The sequence below is a fragment of the Drosophila hydei genome, unplaced genomic scaffold, assembly GCF_003285905.1.
Source record: "Drosophila hydei strain 15085-1641.00,03,60 unplaced genomic scaffold, DhydRS2 tig00008140-arrow-arrow-pilon, whole genome shotgun sequence".
Lineage (NCBI taxonomy): Eukaryota > Metazoa > Arthropoda > Insecta > Diptera > Drosophilidae > Drosophila > Drosophila hydei.
This window is the reverse complement of record NW_022045848.1, coordinates 167,746-187,393: the sequence shown is the minus strand read 5'-3', so window position 1 is coordinate 187,393 and position 19,648 is coordinate 167,746. Positions and strand designations below refer to the sequence as shown.

The 19,648-nt window shown below is 39.2% G+C and overlaps 2 protein-coding genes across 2 annotated transcripts in view; one reads left to right on the top strand and one right to left on the bottom strand.

Moving 5' to 3' along the window:
- Positions 1-19,648, bottom strand: part of LOC111592428 — an 86,294-nt gene that overhangs the window by 48,000 nt on the left and 18,646 nt on the right. The gene's annotated exons all lie outside the window — the stretch shown is intronic.
- LOC111592427 (nuclear transcription factor Y subunit alpha) overlaps positions 1-19,648 on the top strand; it is a 31,120-nt gene that overhangs the window by 8,809 nt on the left and 2,663 nt on the right. The window contains exons 2-4 of the mRNA XM_023304610.2: positions 13,747-13,802; positions 14,706-15,461; positions 15,608-15,710. Of these exons, the coding sequence (XP_023160378.2) occupies positions 14,941-15,461; positions 15,608-15,710 (624 nt within the window). The 5' untranslated portion in view covers positions 13,747-13,802; positions 14,706-14,940. The remainder of the gene's footprint in view (positions 1-13,746; positions 13,803-14,705; positions 15,462-15,607; positions 15,711-19,648) is intronic.

The window sequence follows — 19,648 nt, the reverse complement described above, 5'->3', positions numbered from 1 at the left end:
TCGAAGTTCAGCTCATCAACAACATGACTGTTGGGCACATCCAATCAGCATAGCAAACCCCCACAGCGCTTATAAACAACCCCCAAGGAGGGAAGTCGTGAAGGGTGCGCTTTTTCAATTTCATGCCTAAGCCAGCTTATGCGAAGGACCGTTCGATATTAGTTTGCTTTGTCATTTTATTGAAGCAACAGAAATGATAATTTCGTCAATACAATGTCCTGCAGGCGACCACAAACACATGCAGGATAACAATGGGCTCAAGCCATACAAAAAATTCATCGAATGCGCATGAATTTCAATTTGGATTGTTGACAGCATTTGCACCCGCTACCAGTTAATGATCCAATGCTAGATAGCCCAAGGCAGTGGCATAAACTTGCCTGCGGCTTTAACATGTTGCTATTGATGCCAGCTGATTGCCTTTGGTTATTTAACTTTAACGTTGGACATGTGATATCCTCTTAGCCAGGCAGCTCCTGTTTCCTTTTCACTATTCTCTCCTGTTGTTGGCTCGTTGGTGGCCATTAGCGTTCCGCATGCTGCCATGCCCACGCCCACGCCACGCACTGCTTGTTTGCCATTGTTGAGTAATTGGATTAGATTACTTCTGCTACTGCTGCCTGTTACCTGCCGTGTCCTGTGTGGTGTGCAAGTCCTGTTGATAAATTTTCGTGGTTGCCTCTACATACAAGCGCCTGTCAAGCGTGATTGATGGCGGCTTGTCAATATGTTAGCGTCTCTTTTTTTAGCTTATGTTTCTTTTTTGACATGCCAAAAGCTTGGCGTTTTTATTAAATTTACTTTTAATGGCCGAAACTCCACAGAAAAATGTATTCTGCTCCCTATGCCACGTTGGCTATAATAATTTCCTGTATCACATCTGCAGGGCTATTAAATTCGCATGAAAATCGAGTTGTATTCCACACACTTTTCCCACGCCCCGGCCCTTTGAGTGCACTGCAACCAATGGAAAATCATAAAAATTTATGACTCCAATAATCTGGTTGCTGAAGGAGGTACGCAGCGCGATGGCAGCTGCCATTAAATTGACGGTTCTAGTTATGAGTTCAAATATATTTGACAAAACTGCAGACTCGGCGTATACGCAACACTTAGCAGCTGAGACGCAGGCTTTTAATAACAGTTCCGTTTGTCGGTCGGGAGCTACTTTTAAGCTGATTGACATGCCTGGAGAACTGGCCAAAAAATGATTATCATAAAATCGATAAAGTTGTAGAGCAAAGCAAATATACAAGCGACGACAACAACAGGCAAGGCTTTATTCTTGCACTTGACTATCTAGACGGTCCGATCTGTGGCTATGTTATCAGAGAGCCTAATTTACTTGACTAAAAAGACAAAAAAGAAGAGAAAGAATAACAATGCCTTTCCCATTGGCCCAGTGCCAGGACGAAGCGTAAGTGGTTCTAGTTTTGCATGACCATTTATCTGCTCGAATGAGTGTGCTTCAGTGTGTGTGTGTGTGTTGAGCATCATCATAATGAGAGCTTTACACGCCATGTGCCCGCAGAGATACAACTTGCTCGCCTGCGTTGAGCGCATAAATTTCAAGGACGAGCTTCGCACAGCTGGCGGAATGCTCGCTGGTGCCATGCGGTGACTGGAGCTGCGCGTGAGGAGCGACCAGAGAATCAAAATAAACAAAAAAATACATGAACAGGCGAGCAAAACCAAACAGCGAGCGAAATGTGCCAAGCGCGAGAAATAAATTGACAGCCCGTGGGTATGCAACGCTTTTTGCTACGGCAAGTTTGACCTACATATGAATTGTTGTGGGCGGCACGCGGACGTTGGCGTGCGTTTTGGCAGCAGCATAACGGCAAAAAGAGGTTTGTTAACCAGCCTTTGTGAAGTGTTGGAGCAAATGCCGAATCATGTGTAGACTTTAAAGAATGAATGAGTGGGCTATCTTAACTCACTCACTCACTCACTTTACTCACTTTCAAGCTAGCATAAGTTGCTTAAGTGTAAACTTTATGACCTGTTTTGGATTGGAAATTCAAATAATTATGTACCAAGGAATTCGTCTTAAGTTCTTTATTAAATGTTACGTCAAAAATTACAAAAATGTTGACTTGAAAGCTTATTATAATCCTTAATCCTCTTTTTTACCTTGCATAACTTTGTGAGCTATCATAATTATGTCTATATGCCAATCTCAGTTAAATGTTTTGAGTATGGTTATTATTATTAGGTGTTGAACCTTTACAATCAAATTTAGTTCCTTAACAACACATGTATATATATGGAATTAGAGCCAAACCACAGTCACATTATGAGGAATTGAAAGGAGATAGTTTACAGCATCATACCATCTCAAATCTAACAGGCTAACAACATCTTCCCCTACACATTTGAGCAACTTTAATAAAGAATGAAAACAGTTTAAATGATCTGTGTGTGTTATCGAAACATGCAAACTATTGATTAAAACTTCTTCAATTTTATGGTACCATAAAAAATGTCTAAACTAAAAGTTAAACGAGTAAGAAAGCTCTAGTCAGGGCTCACGACTAAGGAATACACTTATTCCAATCCAATCTTCGTTTTTTAATATTTTGTATCTTACATAAAAAAAAAAACAAATAAAAGGCGACATTACGACACCAAGATTCGAACATTGCCTATGCAACGCACATCAACTCTACCAACACCGCTCCATAATTAAAACAAGTAAGAAAGCTCTAGTCGGGGTGCCCGACTAGGAGATACCCTGATCCCAGTCCTTTGAGTTTTGTAATATTTTCCGTAGTTTGTATCGAGTATTAAAAAAAAAGAGAAAACAAATAAAAATCGACATTGCGAGACCAGGATTCGAACCCGGATTATTTGCGCAACGTGCACAAACTCTACCAACACCGCCACTTCATAACTAAAAAAAAAAAAAATAAAACAGTAAAAAACATTTCATCTCCTCCGGTCTCGAACCCGGACCAAGCTGCATACGAGCGGGGCCTCTACCAACGCAGCCACTGTCCTTCTTGCACGGGCTGTTGCAAATTTGAACATAAGTAGCAGCTAATAATTCAGCACAATTCAATCGCAATTTCAATTCTTGGAATAGAAAAGAATACACGCATTTGAATGTATGTGTGCACACGCATAGGAAAAATGCGTGCGCGTGGCGCTGCTGACATGTGCTTTTGGAAATTGGCCAAACGTTTTGTTTAATAACTTCTGTTTTACTTAATGGATTTTAATGAAATTTTCAGCATATGATCTACATATCCTATTGGCTTGGTTGAGATGCAAACGCCTTCACATAATGGCCCTATTTCCAACTAAACTTAAATTCTAAGAATTTGGGGGAATTTGGAGCCGGTATCCAAAATCCAACAAAAATCAAAATTGCATAAAATATATATAAGACTAAATACAAAATTTGGAGGCTCTAGCTCTTAAGACGTTCGAGATATAATTTATTTACTGCATTTCAATAATGTTTTTATTCGATAACAATTAAATGCGAATAGTTATCGAATATTTGAAACAAACTTGACCTGCGCGTGCTATACACGGACCTACAAAAAAAATTTCAAGTCTCTAGCTCTTATAGATGCTGAGATCCACGCGTTCACACATACGGACAGACGGACAGACGGACAGACGGACAGACGGACGGACAGACAGACGGACAGGGCTCAATCGACTCGGCTTGTCGTCCTGATCAAGAATATATATACTTTATGGGGTCTGCCACGCCTCCTTCTGCCTGTTACATACATTTGCACAAAACCATTATACCCTGATTTCCCATTTTTAATGGGATCAGGATATAAAAAAAAACAAGAAACCTATTTTGCCGTCTAGCATCGATAACAATAAAACGGTCACGAGCTCTTATAGATGCTGAGATCGATGCGTTCACACATACAGACAGACAGACGGACAGGGCTCAATCGACTCGTCGTCGTCCTGATCAAGAATATATATGCTTTATGCAGCCTGCCACGCCTCCTTCTGCCTGTTACATTTATTTGTATAAAACATTCATACACTGATTTCCCATTTTAGTAAAAGGGTAAGTTGACCAGATCCACAATAGAGTAGCAAGTAATTTCTCTACATTTCTGGCAGGCTTAAACGACGAGGCACAAAATAAAACTATTTTATATGCAATGACAGCAACAAAATAATGTGACTACCTTTTCAATGGGGAGGAAGGCCGGGAGGGGTGTGCATTGCGAGCAGACAGAATTTGGGTCTAGTGTCTGGCTACAGCAGTCGTGTCTCCCAAGCCGGCTGGCATTACCCGAAGCAATAAATGTTCAAATCAATTGAAGCGTTTTGCCAAAGCCTCACACCTCGCCACCTTGGTACATAAATCGAATACACGTATAAGTAGATGCCTGGCCAGCTTAAGGCACCGATTTGCTATGCGCCAAAAAAAACCCCAAAATCGATAAGGGATGAACGATAGAAAAAAGAAGAAAATAGAAAATGTCAACTAATTTTGAATGTCGAGCAACTGCAGCCAACGAGCTGACAAGTAAGAAGAACACGGGGCAGTCAGCCTAACAGTTAGACCCGTTGCTCATACGCAGCGTGGGCCTCGCAGCAATGCGGCTTGTCCCACATTCGGACAAACTGGAAATCGAGCAGTTGAGCAATAAAACGCAATTCGGTCATAAAAATAGTCGAACGTCGAAACCTAGAAGAGGGTAGAGAGAGAGAGAGAGAGAAAGACAGAGAGGAACTGAGAGCGAGAGAGACAGCCATCAGGCAGCAGCAGCTAGCAAACAACTGCCCCTAGGATGTCGTCCTGTGCTGCTGTCGTCGTCGTAGTCCGCCGTCTGGCATGGCAAATTGCGAATTTTGCATATTGCCAGTAGGCTATTCCCCTGCAGCACTTTTTGGGTTGCTCCAGTCGATGTCCCGCTCTAGCTCTCTGCCTGTCTTGCCTGGGCCATTAGTCATTTGGCCAGGCGAACGCTTTGGCGTGTCGCCACTTTGCAGGATGAATGACCCCGGCACAGTTGTTGGTCTGTTTCCCCTGTCCAACTACTACTAGCACGACTTTCCGCAACGGAAATTGCACACACGTCGCTGGCCAAGAACTATTTTCATAAAAGACTTTGATATCACAGTTGCGACTACACAAATCATATGAGCTAACCAGTTTTGCTATATCAAATAACAAGTTTCAACTTTAAGTGTTTCAATAAAGATTAGTATTACATCTACATATGTGTTATTAAATTAAAATAGATTATATAAAATAATATATTTATATGTATTTGTATCACTTAATTAAGCTGCAAAGGTAGTTAATATAGAAAAGTATAGTATAGAAAAACTGCACCTTTACTATCGAGTTTCTTTTCATATTTTTACTTTGCTTTCAACTTAAGAGAACTGCTGAGCAATGCAATTGGTCTCTGATAATATATTAGTTTTGAAAATGTATATTTTCTGTAGAGCTTGAACTAAACTTTTATAAGGTAAAAACGAGTCGCTCATCAAATTTAAATAAGAGTCATTGGATCAAGCGACTTATCAAATATACGTATTTGTCAAAAGCCCTCCTCTCTTTAGGTAACTTAAGCTGTTTAAACTAAAGCTTCAACTTTAAAGCCAATACTACATATGCTCTGTTACATCTTTAGGCACAAGGCAAAGAAGGCTTTAATACAATTCAAAGATTGGATTCAGTTTCCATGAATGAAATCAGTTGTTAAGACCTCAGTATATATATGTATATACAGGTGCTGTAAAATGGAGCAAAAATGGTTCAGTATAAATATATGTCTATAAATAAATATACATATATTTACACGAATATTTATATTTAACCATTACTGCTCCATTTTACAGCACCTCAAATATTTCATTTTTTCTGGCTTAAAATAATTATTAATTTTAATGCCGTGATGCATTAACAAAATGTGCGTTCAGATGAAATGCGTTGCCTTGTAAAAATACAGAAATAAAAAAAATTAAGAAACAGTAAAAAGATAAATATTTTTTAATACAACCTGATGTTGTTGCTGTTGCTGTTGTTGGATTTTACGTTTAATTGATTTTCGCATTCGAGTGCATCAAAAATTCATGCATGTGCATTTAATGACATTTGCGTTATGCGAATTGTGCGAAGTGCACAGGTTATATATGAGAGATAAATTTGATAAATTAACATTAATTATTTACGCAAATTGAGGCACAACTGTTAATGAACATTATTATATATGCCTATTTGAAATACACAAACTTGTTCACCATTAAAATTAACTTAATTGAGCTACAATTAAAGGATGTCAAGGATAAGCAGTTTGTGTAGGCAAAAGTATCAACTTTACATAACAGGAAAATATATAAATAAATACAAATTAATATATATGAATCCTTAAAAATGGAAAAAAGTTGCATGAGTCTTGAAGTAATTTCAATACCATCGATCGACATTCAAAAGTTTCATTCGAAAAATTTTTCCATTTTGGCCACCCCATATTATTATAATAAATGGACTTATTTTGAACTTGGAATGACTATAACTGGCGTATTTTTCAACTAACTACCTCTATTCGAGAGATAGCTGCTGAGCTAACATTCAATTACAAATGTTGAATCTCTAATAAGGCAAAAGCTAAGCCATAGTTGTTAACACTTAGGATGTGACAATTCAAAGCTCTGTTAAAGCCCCAAAGAAAGATAATGTTACCGTCTCTTTGTTTCGGTCCACATAAATTTCATTTTCACACTCCGTTTTCTTGCTAAAAATAATTGTTTTCCTTTTTATTGACAAACAAAAAACGTGGCAAACGCGTGCATAATTAAACAAGTAAAACACAAAAATACAAGAACAAAAGGAAAAAAGAACTAATTACAATTTCTTTGTTTTAAATTTTGTTGGCTTTCGCTTGATGTTTGCAGTCGGCAATATAACAAATGCGCATATTTAAGGCATTTAAAACAGCAACAACAGCTCGCAATTTCTCGTCATTTTGCTCGACACCTTTTTTGTGAGGGTAGAAAAAGAACTGTAAACAAGTAAGAAAGCTCTAGTCGGGGTGCCCGACTAGGAGATACCCTGATCCCAGTCCTTTGAGTTTTGTTATTACAAACTCATTTAAATAATATTTAAATAATAACAAATAAAAATCGACATTGCGAGACCAGGATTCGAACCCGGATTATTTACGCAACGTGCACAAACTCTACCAACACCGCCACTTCATAACTAAAAAAAAAAAATAAAACAATAAAAAACACTTCATCTCCACTGGTGTCGAACCCGAACCAAGCTGCATGCGAGCGGCGCCTCTACCAACGCCGCCACCGTTCTTCTTACATGGACTGTTGCATATTTGAACATAAGTAGCAGCTAATATTCAGCACAATTCAATCGCAATTTCAATTCTTGGAATAGAAAAGAATACACGCATTTGAATGAATGTGTGCACATGCATAGGAAAAATGCGTGCGCGTGGCGCTGCTGACATGTGCTTTTGCAAATTGGCCAAACGTTTTGTTTAATAACTTCTGTTTTACTTAATGGATTTTAATGAAATTTTCAGCATATGATCTACATATCCTATTGGCTTAGTTGAGATGCAAACGCCTTGACATAATGGCCCTAGTTCCAACTAAACTTAAATTCTAAGAATTTGGGGGAATTTGGATCCGGTATCCAAAATCCAACAAAAATCAAAATTGCATAAAATATACATAAGACTAAATACAAAATTTGGAGTCTCTAGCTCTTAAGATGTTCGAGATATAATTTATTTACTGTATTTCAATAATGTTTTTATTCGATAACAATTAAATGCGAATAGTTATCGAATATTTGAAACAAACTTGACCTGCGCGTGCTATACACGGACCTACAAAAAAAATTTCAAGTCTCTAGCTCTTATAGATGCTGAGATCCACGCGTTCACACATACGGACAGACGGACAGACGGACAGACGGACAGACGGACAGACGGACAGACAGACAGACGGACAGGGCTCAATCGACTCGGCTTGTCGTCCTGATCAAGAATATATATACTTTATGGGGTCTGCCACGCCTCCTTCTGCCTGTTACATACATTTGCACAAAACCATTATACCCTGATTTCCCATTTTTAATGGGATCAGGGTATAAAAAGAGGCAGAAAATAAAAAATCACCCACTGTCTTTTTGCTTCGACGTGTTGGCATTTGCTGCTGTTGCCTTCTGCCTGAAGCCAAAAATTTCACATAATGAACTGAAAAGTTGGTGGGTGTATGAACTTAGCCAAGCTTTAGCCTCCTGGATAAGAACTCAAAAAATATACTAAAAATCAACTGAAGCTAGTGAAATGGCCTAAAAATTGCATGCCAGTTGGCAGTTTTGTTAGCCACTAAGGGAAAATAATTATTTGCCGTGAGAAGTTCGCATTATTCATTCCAGACCACGGTGCAACCGAGCAAGGATTGCGACCTAAAGGCGTAACTTCAACAACAACAACAAAGAGAAGAAAACATGTTAAATAACTGAAAAGAAGGCGCAGTCGAAAATGCGCTTGTAAAAGGAAGAGTGTTATTTAGACACCCTCTCAAGCAGACTGTGTGATAATAGGGTATGATATTGCCGTAGAATGTATAAGACTGTTGATAGACATTACGTTCAAGCAAGCCTGAAAGGCTTCAAAGGTCCAGTTATATACAGATCCGACAGTAAATGTAGGAAAGTGGTTGTTATTAATAAATTATTAGAACTTAGTATATCGATTGATAAACAAATTGCATTGAAAGTTATACACAATTTGTACTTTGTATATGTATTTGTACTTTCCGATAACAGCAAACCCAAAGTCTTCTAAATCCTGTTAGTTGTGTTGGCATAATTAAGAACGCTATCTGGTTTCTACCTGATACTATCTTTACATCTATTAAAAAATATCTAACAAGTAAATGCCTTCAGCTAAATTCCTTTCTGTTTCAGCCTTTTCTTAGTGTGCCGCCGAAAGTACTGTCGGCTCCTTAATATATTCAGCCTTTGCTTTTTATACCCTGATCACATTGAAAATGGAAAATCAAGGTATAACGGTTTTGTTAAAATGTTTGTAACAGGCAAGAAGAGGTGTGACAAACAGTAAATTTTTTGCATATATTCGTTGTAATGTCGGTTTATGTTTTTTTTTTAATGCTAGTTCCAAACTATGAAAAATATTTAAAAAAAATGAGAGAACTGGGGTGAGGGTATCTCCTAGTCGGACACCCCGACTAGAAGCTTTCTTACTTGTTCATTTTATAATGTTTGTCATTTTGAAGGCACCGTGTTGCCATTGTTGTTGTTATTATTGTTGCTGTTGTGGCTATACTTATTGTTGCTGCTGATGGTGATTTAGCTGCGTGTCGTGCTCGTTTTGCATGTAAATTTGCTGCCTAATTTCGGGCGGTTGGCGATTTATGTGCTTCAAACACCCTCGCTACCTCTCTCTCTCTCTTTCTTTTTCTATCTCTCTCTCCCTCTTCTCTTTATCTTACTCTCTCTCTCTACTCTATGTTTGGTTCTTTGGCAATTTATGAATTTGCATCATCAACACTCACGTCTTTAGCTGGCACAGCCGTTGCCGTGCCCTTTGCTCATTGACATTTTGAATGATTTTCAATTTTACTTATGACATAAATTGTTAATAAATACAGCTGTCGTACTCTATCACTCTCCTACTCTTTCTCTCTTTCACACTCACATCTTGTTCTCTTTGCTCGCTACGTGGTGTGCGTTCCTCCCTCCGTAGCTTATGATTAATGCGAGGCATAAATTAAATGCATTGTAAATAAATTATTAAGCTTACGCCGCGTTGTCGGCAGCTACTAATGAAGCTGCTGGCTATTTTAACGCCCGCCCGACGGATATACACACACGTAGGCTCGTAGTATAAAAAGGTCTAAAAACTTTGCTCAGCTGGCGCTAAAAAGCAAGCTAACGGCAAAATGTGTGTGAAACGGTTTTTGGACTCGGCTTAGCTTGATTAAAATTTCATTAACTAAAAGTTGCGGCATATTTTAAAGCATGTGTGTGCGAAATCTGCGGTATCTCTGCTGTTCAGCTGTTCACACACTCACCCACACACATTCGCACTCACTTGTTCTTTGGCACACATAAAACGTTTTTGTTGCTTCTCCCGGAGTGCTTACTCTTCTTCTTTTTTGTCGCTCTTCCCCCGCTGCACTCTGCTCTTTTTTGTGGCGCTGGCTTTGTGCGCTTGAACGCTTCGTTTGCTTGCCAACTGCCTGCTGCCTGTTCAAGCAGCTGCCAGTATGTGCGTGTGTATGCGTGTGTACGTGTGAGTGGCTGTTAAATTGCTTGTTTATATTTCCAGCGCAAGTTTCAAACGTGGTCGCAGCAATCACTTGAAAATACTCATATGATTTTGATTTGTTTTAATTTGGGTGGCAAAAAGAACAAAAAGAACTTATTTTTACCACCCTCTCTCTCTCCACACCTCTGCATTTGTTTACTTTATCTGTAACAACAGTCGCAACAGAAGCAGTAGAAGTTCACTTTGTTTACTTTATATACATGTTTTTTTTTTTTGTATATTTTGAACCCATTGAAAGCGAAATCAGGGTATAATGGCTTTGTTAAAATATATGTAACAGGCAAAAGATGGCGTGGCAGACCCCATACAAGGAAGAAAAAAAGGCCGCGGCAGGTCCCATAAAGTATATACATTTTTGATCAGGACGACAAGCAGAGTCGATTTTGGGAAGACGGACAAGGCTCATACATATATTTTAACAAAAGCATTTTACCGTGATTTTCCATTTCCATTTCCATTTCCATTTCCATAAAGTATATTGTATAACGTATATATTCCCAATCAGAATGACAAGATGTGTGTATATAGCTAGCTCTGTCTGTTCACGATTCCTTCTGCTTCTAACTTAATTTAAAATAAGTGTAAGTTCTCGCTCAAACATGTCTCAGGAGCTCTGCTGGAGTTATTAGTGACTTACGAGTGACTTTTAGGTATAAAAGGGCGCATCAGCGGCTGTGGGCGATCAGTCAAGTTCATGACGTGGACTAGGTCAGTCGTGTTGAACAGTTCAGTGCAAATAGTGAATAAATTTGAGTTTTTTTTTGTTAAATATTTTAAGTGTAAATAAGTTGTATTTCTTTAATAAATATTGTGTTTGTTTAAATAAATTTGATAAAATAAATATATAACTGTTTAAATGTTAGAAATATGTAATTTTTAGTATCTTGGTTATGTGATTATTACTGCAAATTATTATTAACGATAATGATCATTAGCTGTATCTTTTTTCATCATAATTTTCGTTATGCTAATTAAGCTAAGATACATATAAGTAATATACATGATAACTATAAAAAATATTAAAAAACGCAGAAAGGTCTTGGTTCAGGATATCTGCTAGTCGGGCACCCCGACTAGAGCTTTCATGCTGGTTGTAAATATTTTTGTTGGTTAGGCTGTTGATTTTATTACGCAAATGTTGTTTGGTCTCGTTCACTCACTTAGCCAAATGAGCAAATTTATTATTTAATGAGCTCTTGTTTGTAGCAGCTGATACCATATTATGCTAAATTGGGAAATAATTGTTGAACTTAAGAGAAATGTATGCAAAACGCGTCATACATTTTACCTGAATGAAAGACTGATCTATTCTTTTATAAATCAATATATTTTTTTATAAAAGCATTCAGACCTAAGCTGTAGCTGAGTCACTTAAATTTGATTGTTAAAAATTTTAATTTTATACTTTGCTTTGTTCCCTCTCTCTGGAGATTAAAAGCATGTTCGAAATGCAGTTATTAAATAACATTTCGTATGTGCTTGAGCTAGATCATCCAAATTGTATATGTAGTTTTATGTATATTTGTATTGTGACGGTGTTGATAGAAGCAATGCAGTTTTTATTTGATTTTTTATTAATGCTTTATACAAGCTAATTAAAATATGAAATAGGTAGCACTGGCAAAAGAGTATCACTTAGTCGGGCACCCCGACGAGAGCTTTCTTACTTGTTCACTTATCAACCTGTCACGTACAGCGCTTGAAGCTGGCCAAGCATCGACTTAACTACACGCCATAATTATAATGCCAACATCAGCGTTAATTTAACCCAACCCCAGCTGAAATCCGCTCTTCAGCTCAATGCTGCTCGGCTGCTGCTAATCCACTTCAGCCAGCGACTCATACCCAAAGGCATGTCAAGCATTTAATTACTGCCCATCACAGGAGCTTAAAAATGTTTCCAACTGCCTTTGCTGCTGCTGTTGTCCTGGAAAATTCAGTTTGTTAAAATAATATGAGGCAGGCGAAAGGATGCGGCATATTCGTCAACATTTGCTGCTCTTTTTCTGTTCGCAAATGTTACGCAAAATATTTTCATTAAAATGTCAAAAATATATATATACATATATATCTGCAAATATTGTGCGCAGACACGCAAAACTGGTCGCCAAATAAAGAAAGAAAATTAAGGGGAAAATGGGGCGAATGGAAAAAGGTTTCTATTTGTTAAAGCGCTCAACGTGCAGAGGCCAGAGCATTTGTTTTCTGCTCTGACCCGGCATATCGTCGAGAGAGTCGTTAAATTGTTTTCATTATCCTTGTAAGCCTTGGCCAGAGCGCTCTGTGGGCTGTGGTAAGAGCAGAGACTGAGAGAGGGAGAGCTTTAGCCCGCTTGCTTGGGTTGCCTGGCAATTAAAACCGCAATGCAAATGAGCTGTGCTTAATGCGTTTGTCTGCGTGTGACTCTGTGTGTGTGGGTATATATATATATATATATATATATATATATATATATATATGTATAAATATATATATATGTATAAATATATATGTATGTGTGTGGATGTCTGCGTTTATACACTGTCCTATTAGTTTGCGGTGCTGGCGCACAAAAATTTTAATTGCGCTATAGAAGCTCAGCTCTTACATTCTCTCTTTTCTTTTGTCGTTCTCTCCCGCTCTCTTTCTCTTTACTCTACTCTTCTTTTTTTTTTCTTATTTTCATCCATAATTTTGTGCATAGCGCTTAAGCAGCCCATCAAGTGCGTGGCTAAAGTCAAAATGTGCTTCAATTTGTAGCATCACACACACACAAATGTATGTGTATCGGCTTGCTTTGCTGTGCCGTGTTTCCGTTTCATTTGTAATTAATTAAATTACTTCCGCTTAAAGTGTGCTGCCAACATGGCGCTGTGGTCCATGCTGAGACGGTGGCTGCCCAATCTCAAATCCAATTCAGAGTCCGGGCCACCGATTTCTCAATTACGACGCTGCAGTCAATCCGCCTCTCTCTCTCTCGCCCTCTCTCTTTCACTCTCTCTTGCCCTTGCTCTGTCTCTCTTCTGCTGTGTTCATTGCGAAGTAATTAAGAAGACATTTCACCCGGGCATTCTTTAATCTGTGCGTTTTATTTGCGTCCTTTTGCCAGAACTTGTTGTTTTCTTCGTCGCACGAATGCACCCGATTTCAATGTGTATGTGGTCCTGGGCTGTTGTAGGGTTTTTGCCGTGAGCTTGTGGCTCCTGCTGATGCGCCTTTAATCTGTGGCATTGGCTTTGGGCTAAACTGGTTGTTATTTCTTGCCCAAGCGCTCGCTTCATTAGTCGCCTAATGAAGTGTTGATCATGGGCGTCTAATGATTGCCACACACACAGACACACATGCACATACACATGCCAACTTACACTTTAAAGTAATTTTTGATTAAATTTTAATGCATTTTATATATATATATATATATATATATATATATATCATCCTTGTTTTGCAGCTCTAAACGTGGCCCACTAACTGTTCAATGAAAAGTATGGTTGCCAGCGAACCAGCGTGAGTATAAATTCCCACTAACTAACGTTTGCCTTTCACTTTCATAAGCTGAAGCACCCTAAAAGTATGCAACATAAAAACGGCCAAAAGGCCAAAATCCCCTTTGACGTATTTGATGCGATTTCGATGGAAATCGAATTAAAGCAAGCAAAAGTTTGCAATAAATAAAAACCAATACAAAATATATGTAAATTGCTATAAAAAAACAACATTAACAACAACAACACTAAACGCTTTCTCCCTCTTTCACTTTATATTTACATGGATATTTTCGAACTGCAATACAATTAAAATTCAACTGAAATTGGCTCAAACTAACAAAAAAAACTACAAACGGAATCAAAAAATTGGCAACTAATTGGTAAAAATGTTCAACTGTGAAATTGGCCAACAAACAACTATAACGAACAACACTGTCTCACTATAAACAACCTATCACAAAATCATATTAACAATAAACAAATAAACAAAAACCAACATCATCATCATCATCATTATCATCGTCATCCAAATCACGCAAAAATCCTGCTATTTATGCGCTTTACATTTTGTGACGTCATTTTTCTGCGACCCCTGACCAATCGGAACGCCTCCAAACAACCCCTGTGAACCCCTCTAATCCTGCTGCCCACTCCAATCCGTTGTCGCCCGTATTTATGTGCATTTTTGAGGCTTGCCCCACTACCAACATTTTCATATGCGTTTTCATTTTCGCTTTCTATCTCGCCTGACTCCCCCAATTTCACATTTTGTTTATACTTCACGCTTTCGATTTTGCTTTGGTTTTTCATGCTTTTTTTTGCTTTCGTTGCCAATTTCCGCTTGAATTAATTCTGTGTTTAAATCTGCGTCGTTGCCCTGGCACTCGTCCTGCTTCCTTCTGCACGTCCTTCGCGCCTGCAGTTAGGCTGAAGTAGCGCGCGACCCCTGTGGCTAGTAGAGAATTTAATAAAAGGCAGCCACTCCAACTGCTCCACACTGTGCATATCTCTCTCCCACATCCTGGTTCGTGTGGGTGGGTGCTTCTGCCGGCGAGAATCACACGCAGTGCGACAAAAGCCGCCCGCAGCGTTTTTTATATGCGCGCACATAATTCAAAAACACTGCAGAAGTTAATGCCCAGAAGCGACGACACACAATGATAACCAACAATAATTTGGATTATGAAAAGAGCTGTCTGCCCATGGCGGCAAGAGCAACAGCAACAGCTGCAGCAACGGTAACAGCAACAGCAAATACAGCGGCAACAATTGCCAGCGGCAGCAGCAACAGCAATGGCAGCGCCAGCAGCAGCAACAATTCATCGCCCACCGCTGACAATCACAACAACACCCACTCTAATTCTAACTCCAACTCAAATTCGACCTCAAACTCGAATTCAAACTCGAATTCGAATGGTAGCTCGTACTTTAATCGCTTTGACAACCGCATTGCTGCCAATTTGGCAGCAGTTATAACCGGCGCACGCTTTCGCTCATCTTCCTGCAACAGTCGCCAGCAACCGACGCAGCAGCCAGTTCTGCAGCACACGGCCCGCACTTCGTACCACTACTTGAGTGCCACACGTGGCAGATCCACATTGAACAGCGCCACGCCTACATCGCCAGCCAGCCTGGGCAGACGGCGACCATTGCATCTGTTCAGCCAGGCAAATCTGAAGTGAGTAAACCACTCTGCGAGCCCAAGCCCTATCCAAAAGCTTAATCATGCTCATCACAACACAGCGTTACTTGAAACACTTCACACCTCCAGCACACATTGTTCAACTAAGATACAGTTTACTATAGTATGCATATATTTAACAGCTGCAATGATAACGAAAAGGTGGCGCAAACCCCGAGTTCAGATGAGGATAACTCACCCACAGAGCTCAACAGTTGCAAGCGGCTAACGGACAAACCTCCACTGGTATGTAAAACCGAAGAGAAACCCAATATAAGGTTAAGGGAAACATCTTCACGTTACACTCAGTTATCTTCAACTAACACCCAAGAAATCTCAACACCAAACATGTCTGAATTGTTTATTTGCATGTTGAGAGTGTATTTGAATTTTTTCGTCAAAAGAGTAAGCTATGCCAGAAGACCTCTCTAATTATAAGTTATGGATTGTAAAACTCTGTAATATATATCTTAGAATTATATATAGATATAGCATCTTCCTATTATTGTTCAGTTATAAGCTAGTTTCTTAATTTGGAAGTAAGTCTTAAGCTATCATTCAAGACAGTCCATTTGTTGTGTGCCTGTATTAATCTGTGTGCTCATATAAGAAAAACAATTTAGCTTTCCTGATGTATTAACTTGAATTGATATGTTTCCTTTCGAGCTTTCAGATTATAAACTAAATCTGATCAAATTGCCCAAATGAATCGAGATACAAGTTGTTGATAGAGTATCCCCATAAGATTCAGTCAACAATACTAAAGACTGTGCCAAACTATACCTAAAAGACTTTATGACTTGCATATATCTTCTATTTTTCATCCTTAGCTTAGTGGTCTTATATCTTTAAGCATATTTAGTCATCGTCAAATAATGCTTTTCCTTTTGTTCTTCTTTGGGTTTTTCCATTTCGTCTTATGTTTTTTGATCAAAGTACTCTAGCTGTAACCCCTCACCCTTCATGTCGTCCAGCAAAGCCGCCCCCTTTGTCATGCCGCCTTCAATCATTGCATATTTGATATGTTTGTGTTTTGACTTTGATAAGGGTGCTTTCAAGTTCGGCAACTGCGGCCATTTATTGGTTTTTTTTCTATCTTCTTATTGTCATACGCAACTTTTTGCGCAAATATTTTCAAAATTTATGAATTCTTCCCAGAGTTTGTTTTTCATTGTTTATTCTGATGCATTTGACGCTTACTATAAATTATTAGCAGAAATAAAAGAGAAGGAAATAAAAGGTATAAAGGACATCAAAAGCGTTGGTCTAAGAGCAGCTAAACCTTTTCGCCTATACTGCTCCTTTCGCCTTTTTATGTAACTTGCCACAAGTTTTTTGGGAATAAAAAAAAAAATTTTGTGGCAACTTTTGAAGCATTTCAAAATATATTGCTGGAGCAGAGGCCCTTGCTCATTCTTATAGAACAGTTGCTATCATTTGGACACACTGACAGAAGTAGACAGGGTATACTAGTTTTTACGTGAGTTTTGTAAAGTATTTCAATTTGAGAAGACAAGGCAAAGATATAGTCATTCAAGAAGATCCCGTAGTAAAACTTGATATAGAGTATTCCAACTTTGCTATGGCAAAAGGTAAGCGTTCAAGCTTCAACAACGTATATTTCGTGGCCATTATCATAAGGCATGTGTGAGCGGGTAGAACTTTGATCTGCTCCACATGTGCAATGTTTATCAAATGTTTTGTCATTTCATGGTTTTTTTCGTCACGTGTTTCCCGGCCCGAGGATATGGGGAGCCAAAAAACTTTGCATTGCACAAGTTTGCTTCTGCTGGCTGCCGGCTTGGCCTTCAAGTTCGACTTCGAGCTGAGTTGAGGCACGTTGTTTTCATAAATTTGACGCCTTAAATATTCATACCATAGGACAGGCTACACACATACACACACATCGTCGTAGCTATAGTGAGGCAGCTGGGCTCAGTCGAGCATAGTCTATGCGATAAGTACGTGCGAGTTTATTCATATGAGAGACTCTTAGAAGAGACTCCACATCGCCTGCTCCCATGTGCTGTGAGCACGCGGCGTATGCGTAATGTGTTTGTCTTATTTATGGCCCGATTGCTACGGAGGCGCATTATGATGATTACGTTTTGAGCTAATGGCCCTTAAATGGAGCAAAAGTGCAGGGCAGCCAAACTCTTAACAGCCACAAACTCAATTCCAAGGCCATGTCACACTTTCAACCCGCCAAAAGGAACAGAAACATTGAAATTCTGCAACGCGCCCAAATCGAAAGCGAAAACCAATCAGTTGGCCCTAATGGTAAGCCATAAATATTGTCAGCATTCCTCCCCAAAAAAAAGCCAAATGCAAAACGCTTGACTCAAGGACATCAACAAAAAAACCAGAAAAAAAAAACAAAACTGAAGAAAAACATATGGTGGAGTAAAACAAAAAAAAAGGGTTCAGCACTTTGCTTTGGCATTTCTTATATTCGTTTTTTATACGCTGCTCAATAAGTTCAAATTGGGAATATTGGTTCTATATGAAATGTTAGAATTGCTTAACTTAAGCTACTTACTCTGTGGAATACGAAAAAACTTAAATGTTCCTTTCTAGCTTAGCATTTTCAAACATGACTTTAGAGCATAACTAACCCTTTACAACTTCTTACAGAGTATAGCTTAGTCGTTAGTCATTCGCCTGTTGTTTTGTCAATAAATCAATTTTTGTTATAAACATAACACGCATACGCCACGTGGAGACCGCATATATTGCTATTGCTCTCCTCCCTCGCTCTGCCCTATGCATAGTTCTTTTTTACAATATGTCTGCTGGGTGCGCTGTCAATAACATCATTTTGTGGCAGGGTGCGGCTGCAGCGCGATAAGCAAATTAATTTTTGTAGCCAACACTCACACGCACACACACATAGAGGCAGTGGGTGAGCCTGGCAGCGACCCTAATTGTGCCCGATGGCAAAGTTGGCGTCCTCGTCGTCTGCTTGGCTGCCTGATTCAATTTCAGATAAGCAAAATAAAGCAGCAGACAAGTTGCACATGCAGCCGGGCCTGGCCAAACCAATCGCGGAGTGAAGGCAGCAAAGACAAATGGACGTTGGCACATTATGCACTTCACCCGCATAACGGGACACACAGAGTCTGTCTTCGTATATGCCGGAAATGATGCGCTGTCTGTCGCCTGATCCTTGTTGCCCTCTGCTGCCGCTTCTTCTGGCACTGCTGAAATGATGCTGTTGACTCGCTGCCGCTAAATGTTTGTTTAGTAACTGCAACAGCAACTGCTCCACACTCAGAGCTAAGAGTCGAATATAACGTTTGAAGCCGCCTCCATTTTGCTGTCTGACATTGAGCGACAGTCGGTAGAGCCACATGTGGCCGGCGCTTGTCACGCCCACTTGCATATCATACGTTTCCCATAAATAATATTTTGTAGACCCGCCCATCACAGGCCACACAGCACGGTCCCTCAATCTGTTGCCTGATTTAAGCGTACCAACATTTCTCTCCCTCTCTCTCCCTCAGCCCGTTACAGTTTATTAAATTTGCATAAATGTTTTGGGTTGCGGCAGCTGCACGTGCCACCTACTGAGGCAAGGACTGACTGGCAACAGCTGATGCCAAATGTCCCGACTCTGCCAGTTCATTAAGCCAACAACATACCAATTAGTCTGGCGCACATTTTCTGTATGGCCAGCAAATGGGAAATTTAGAGAAAAACACAAATCAAATTCCAATTTTTGGCAACAGCATTTCATAGACATAACTGAGCAAAAGAAATTTACTAAGAGTGACGGATCTTAACTTTTAAGAGATTCAAAAAATAAGTTTCATATAATAAGACTACATCGAATATTATAAAGAACAATTCCTAATCTATGCATAAGATTATATCAGGAGATCGGAGACAGTTATGTTGAGTCAAGCAGACAAGCAAAAAAATGTAATCTAGTCCGCATCAACATCTAGCCAAGACAAAAGCTGTAGCATAGCTCACTCGTGCGAGTTTGTGTGTGTCTTCGATGTACAGTGTAAATTGCGTTAAAATGAGCTTCGTACAAATTAAATCAGTGTGCAATGCCCTGTGAAATATGCAAAGAATGTTTGCTTAAGCAGCCTAAAAGTATGCAACGCTCGCGTCTGCTAAATTATGCAGCAATGAGCAAACAATTGCTGCCAGCTAGTCAGTTAGTCAGGTAAGCGTGG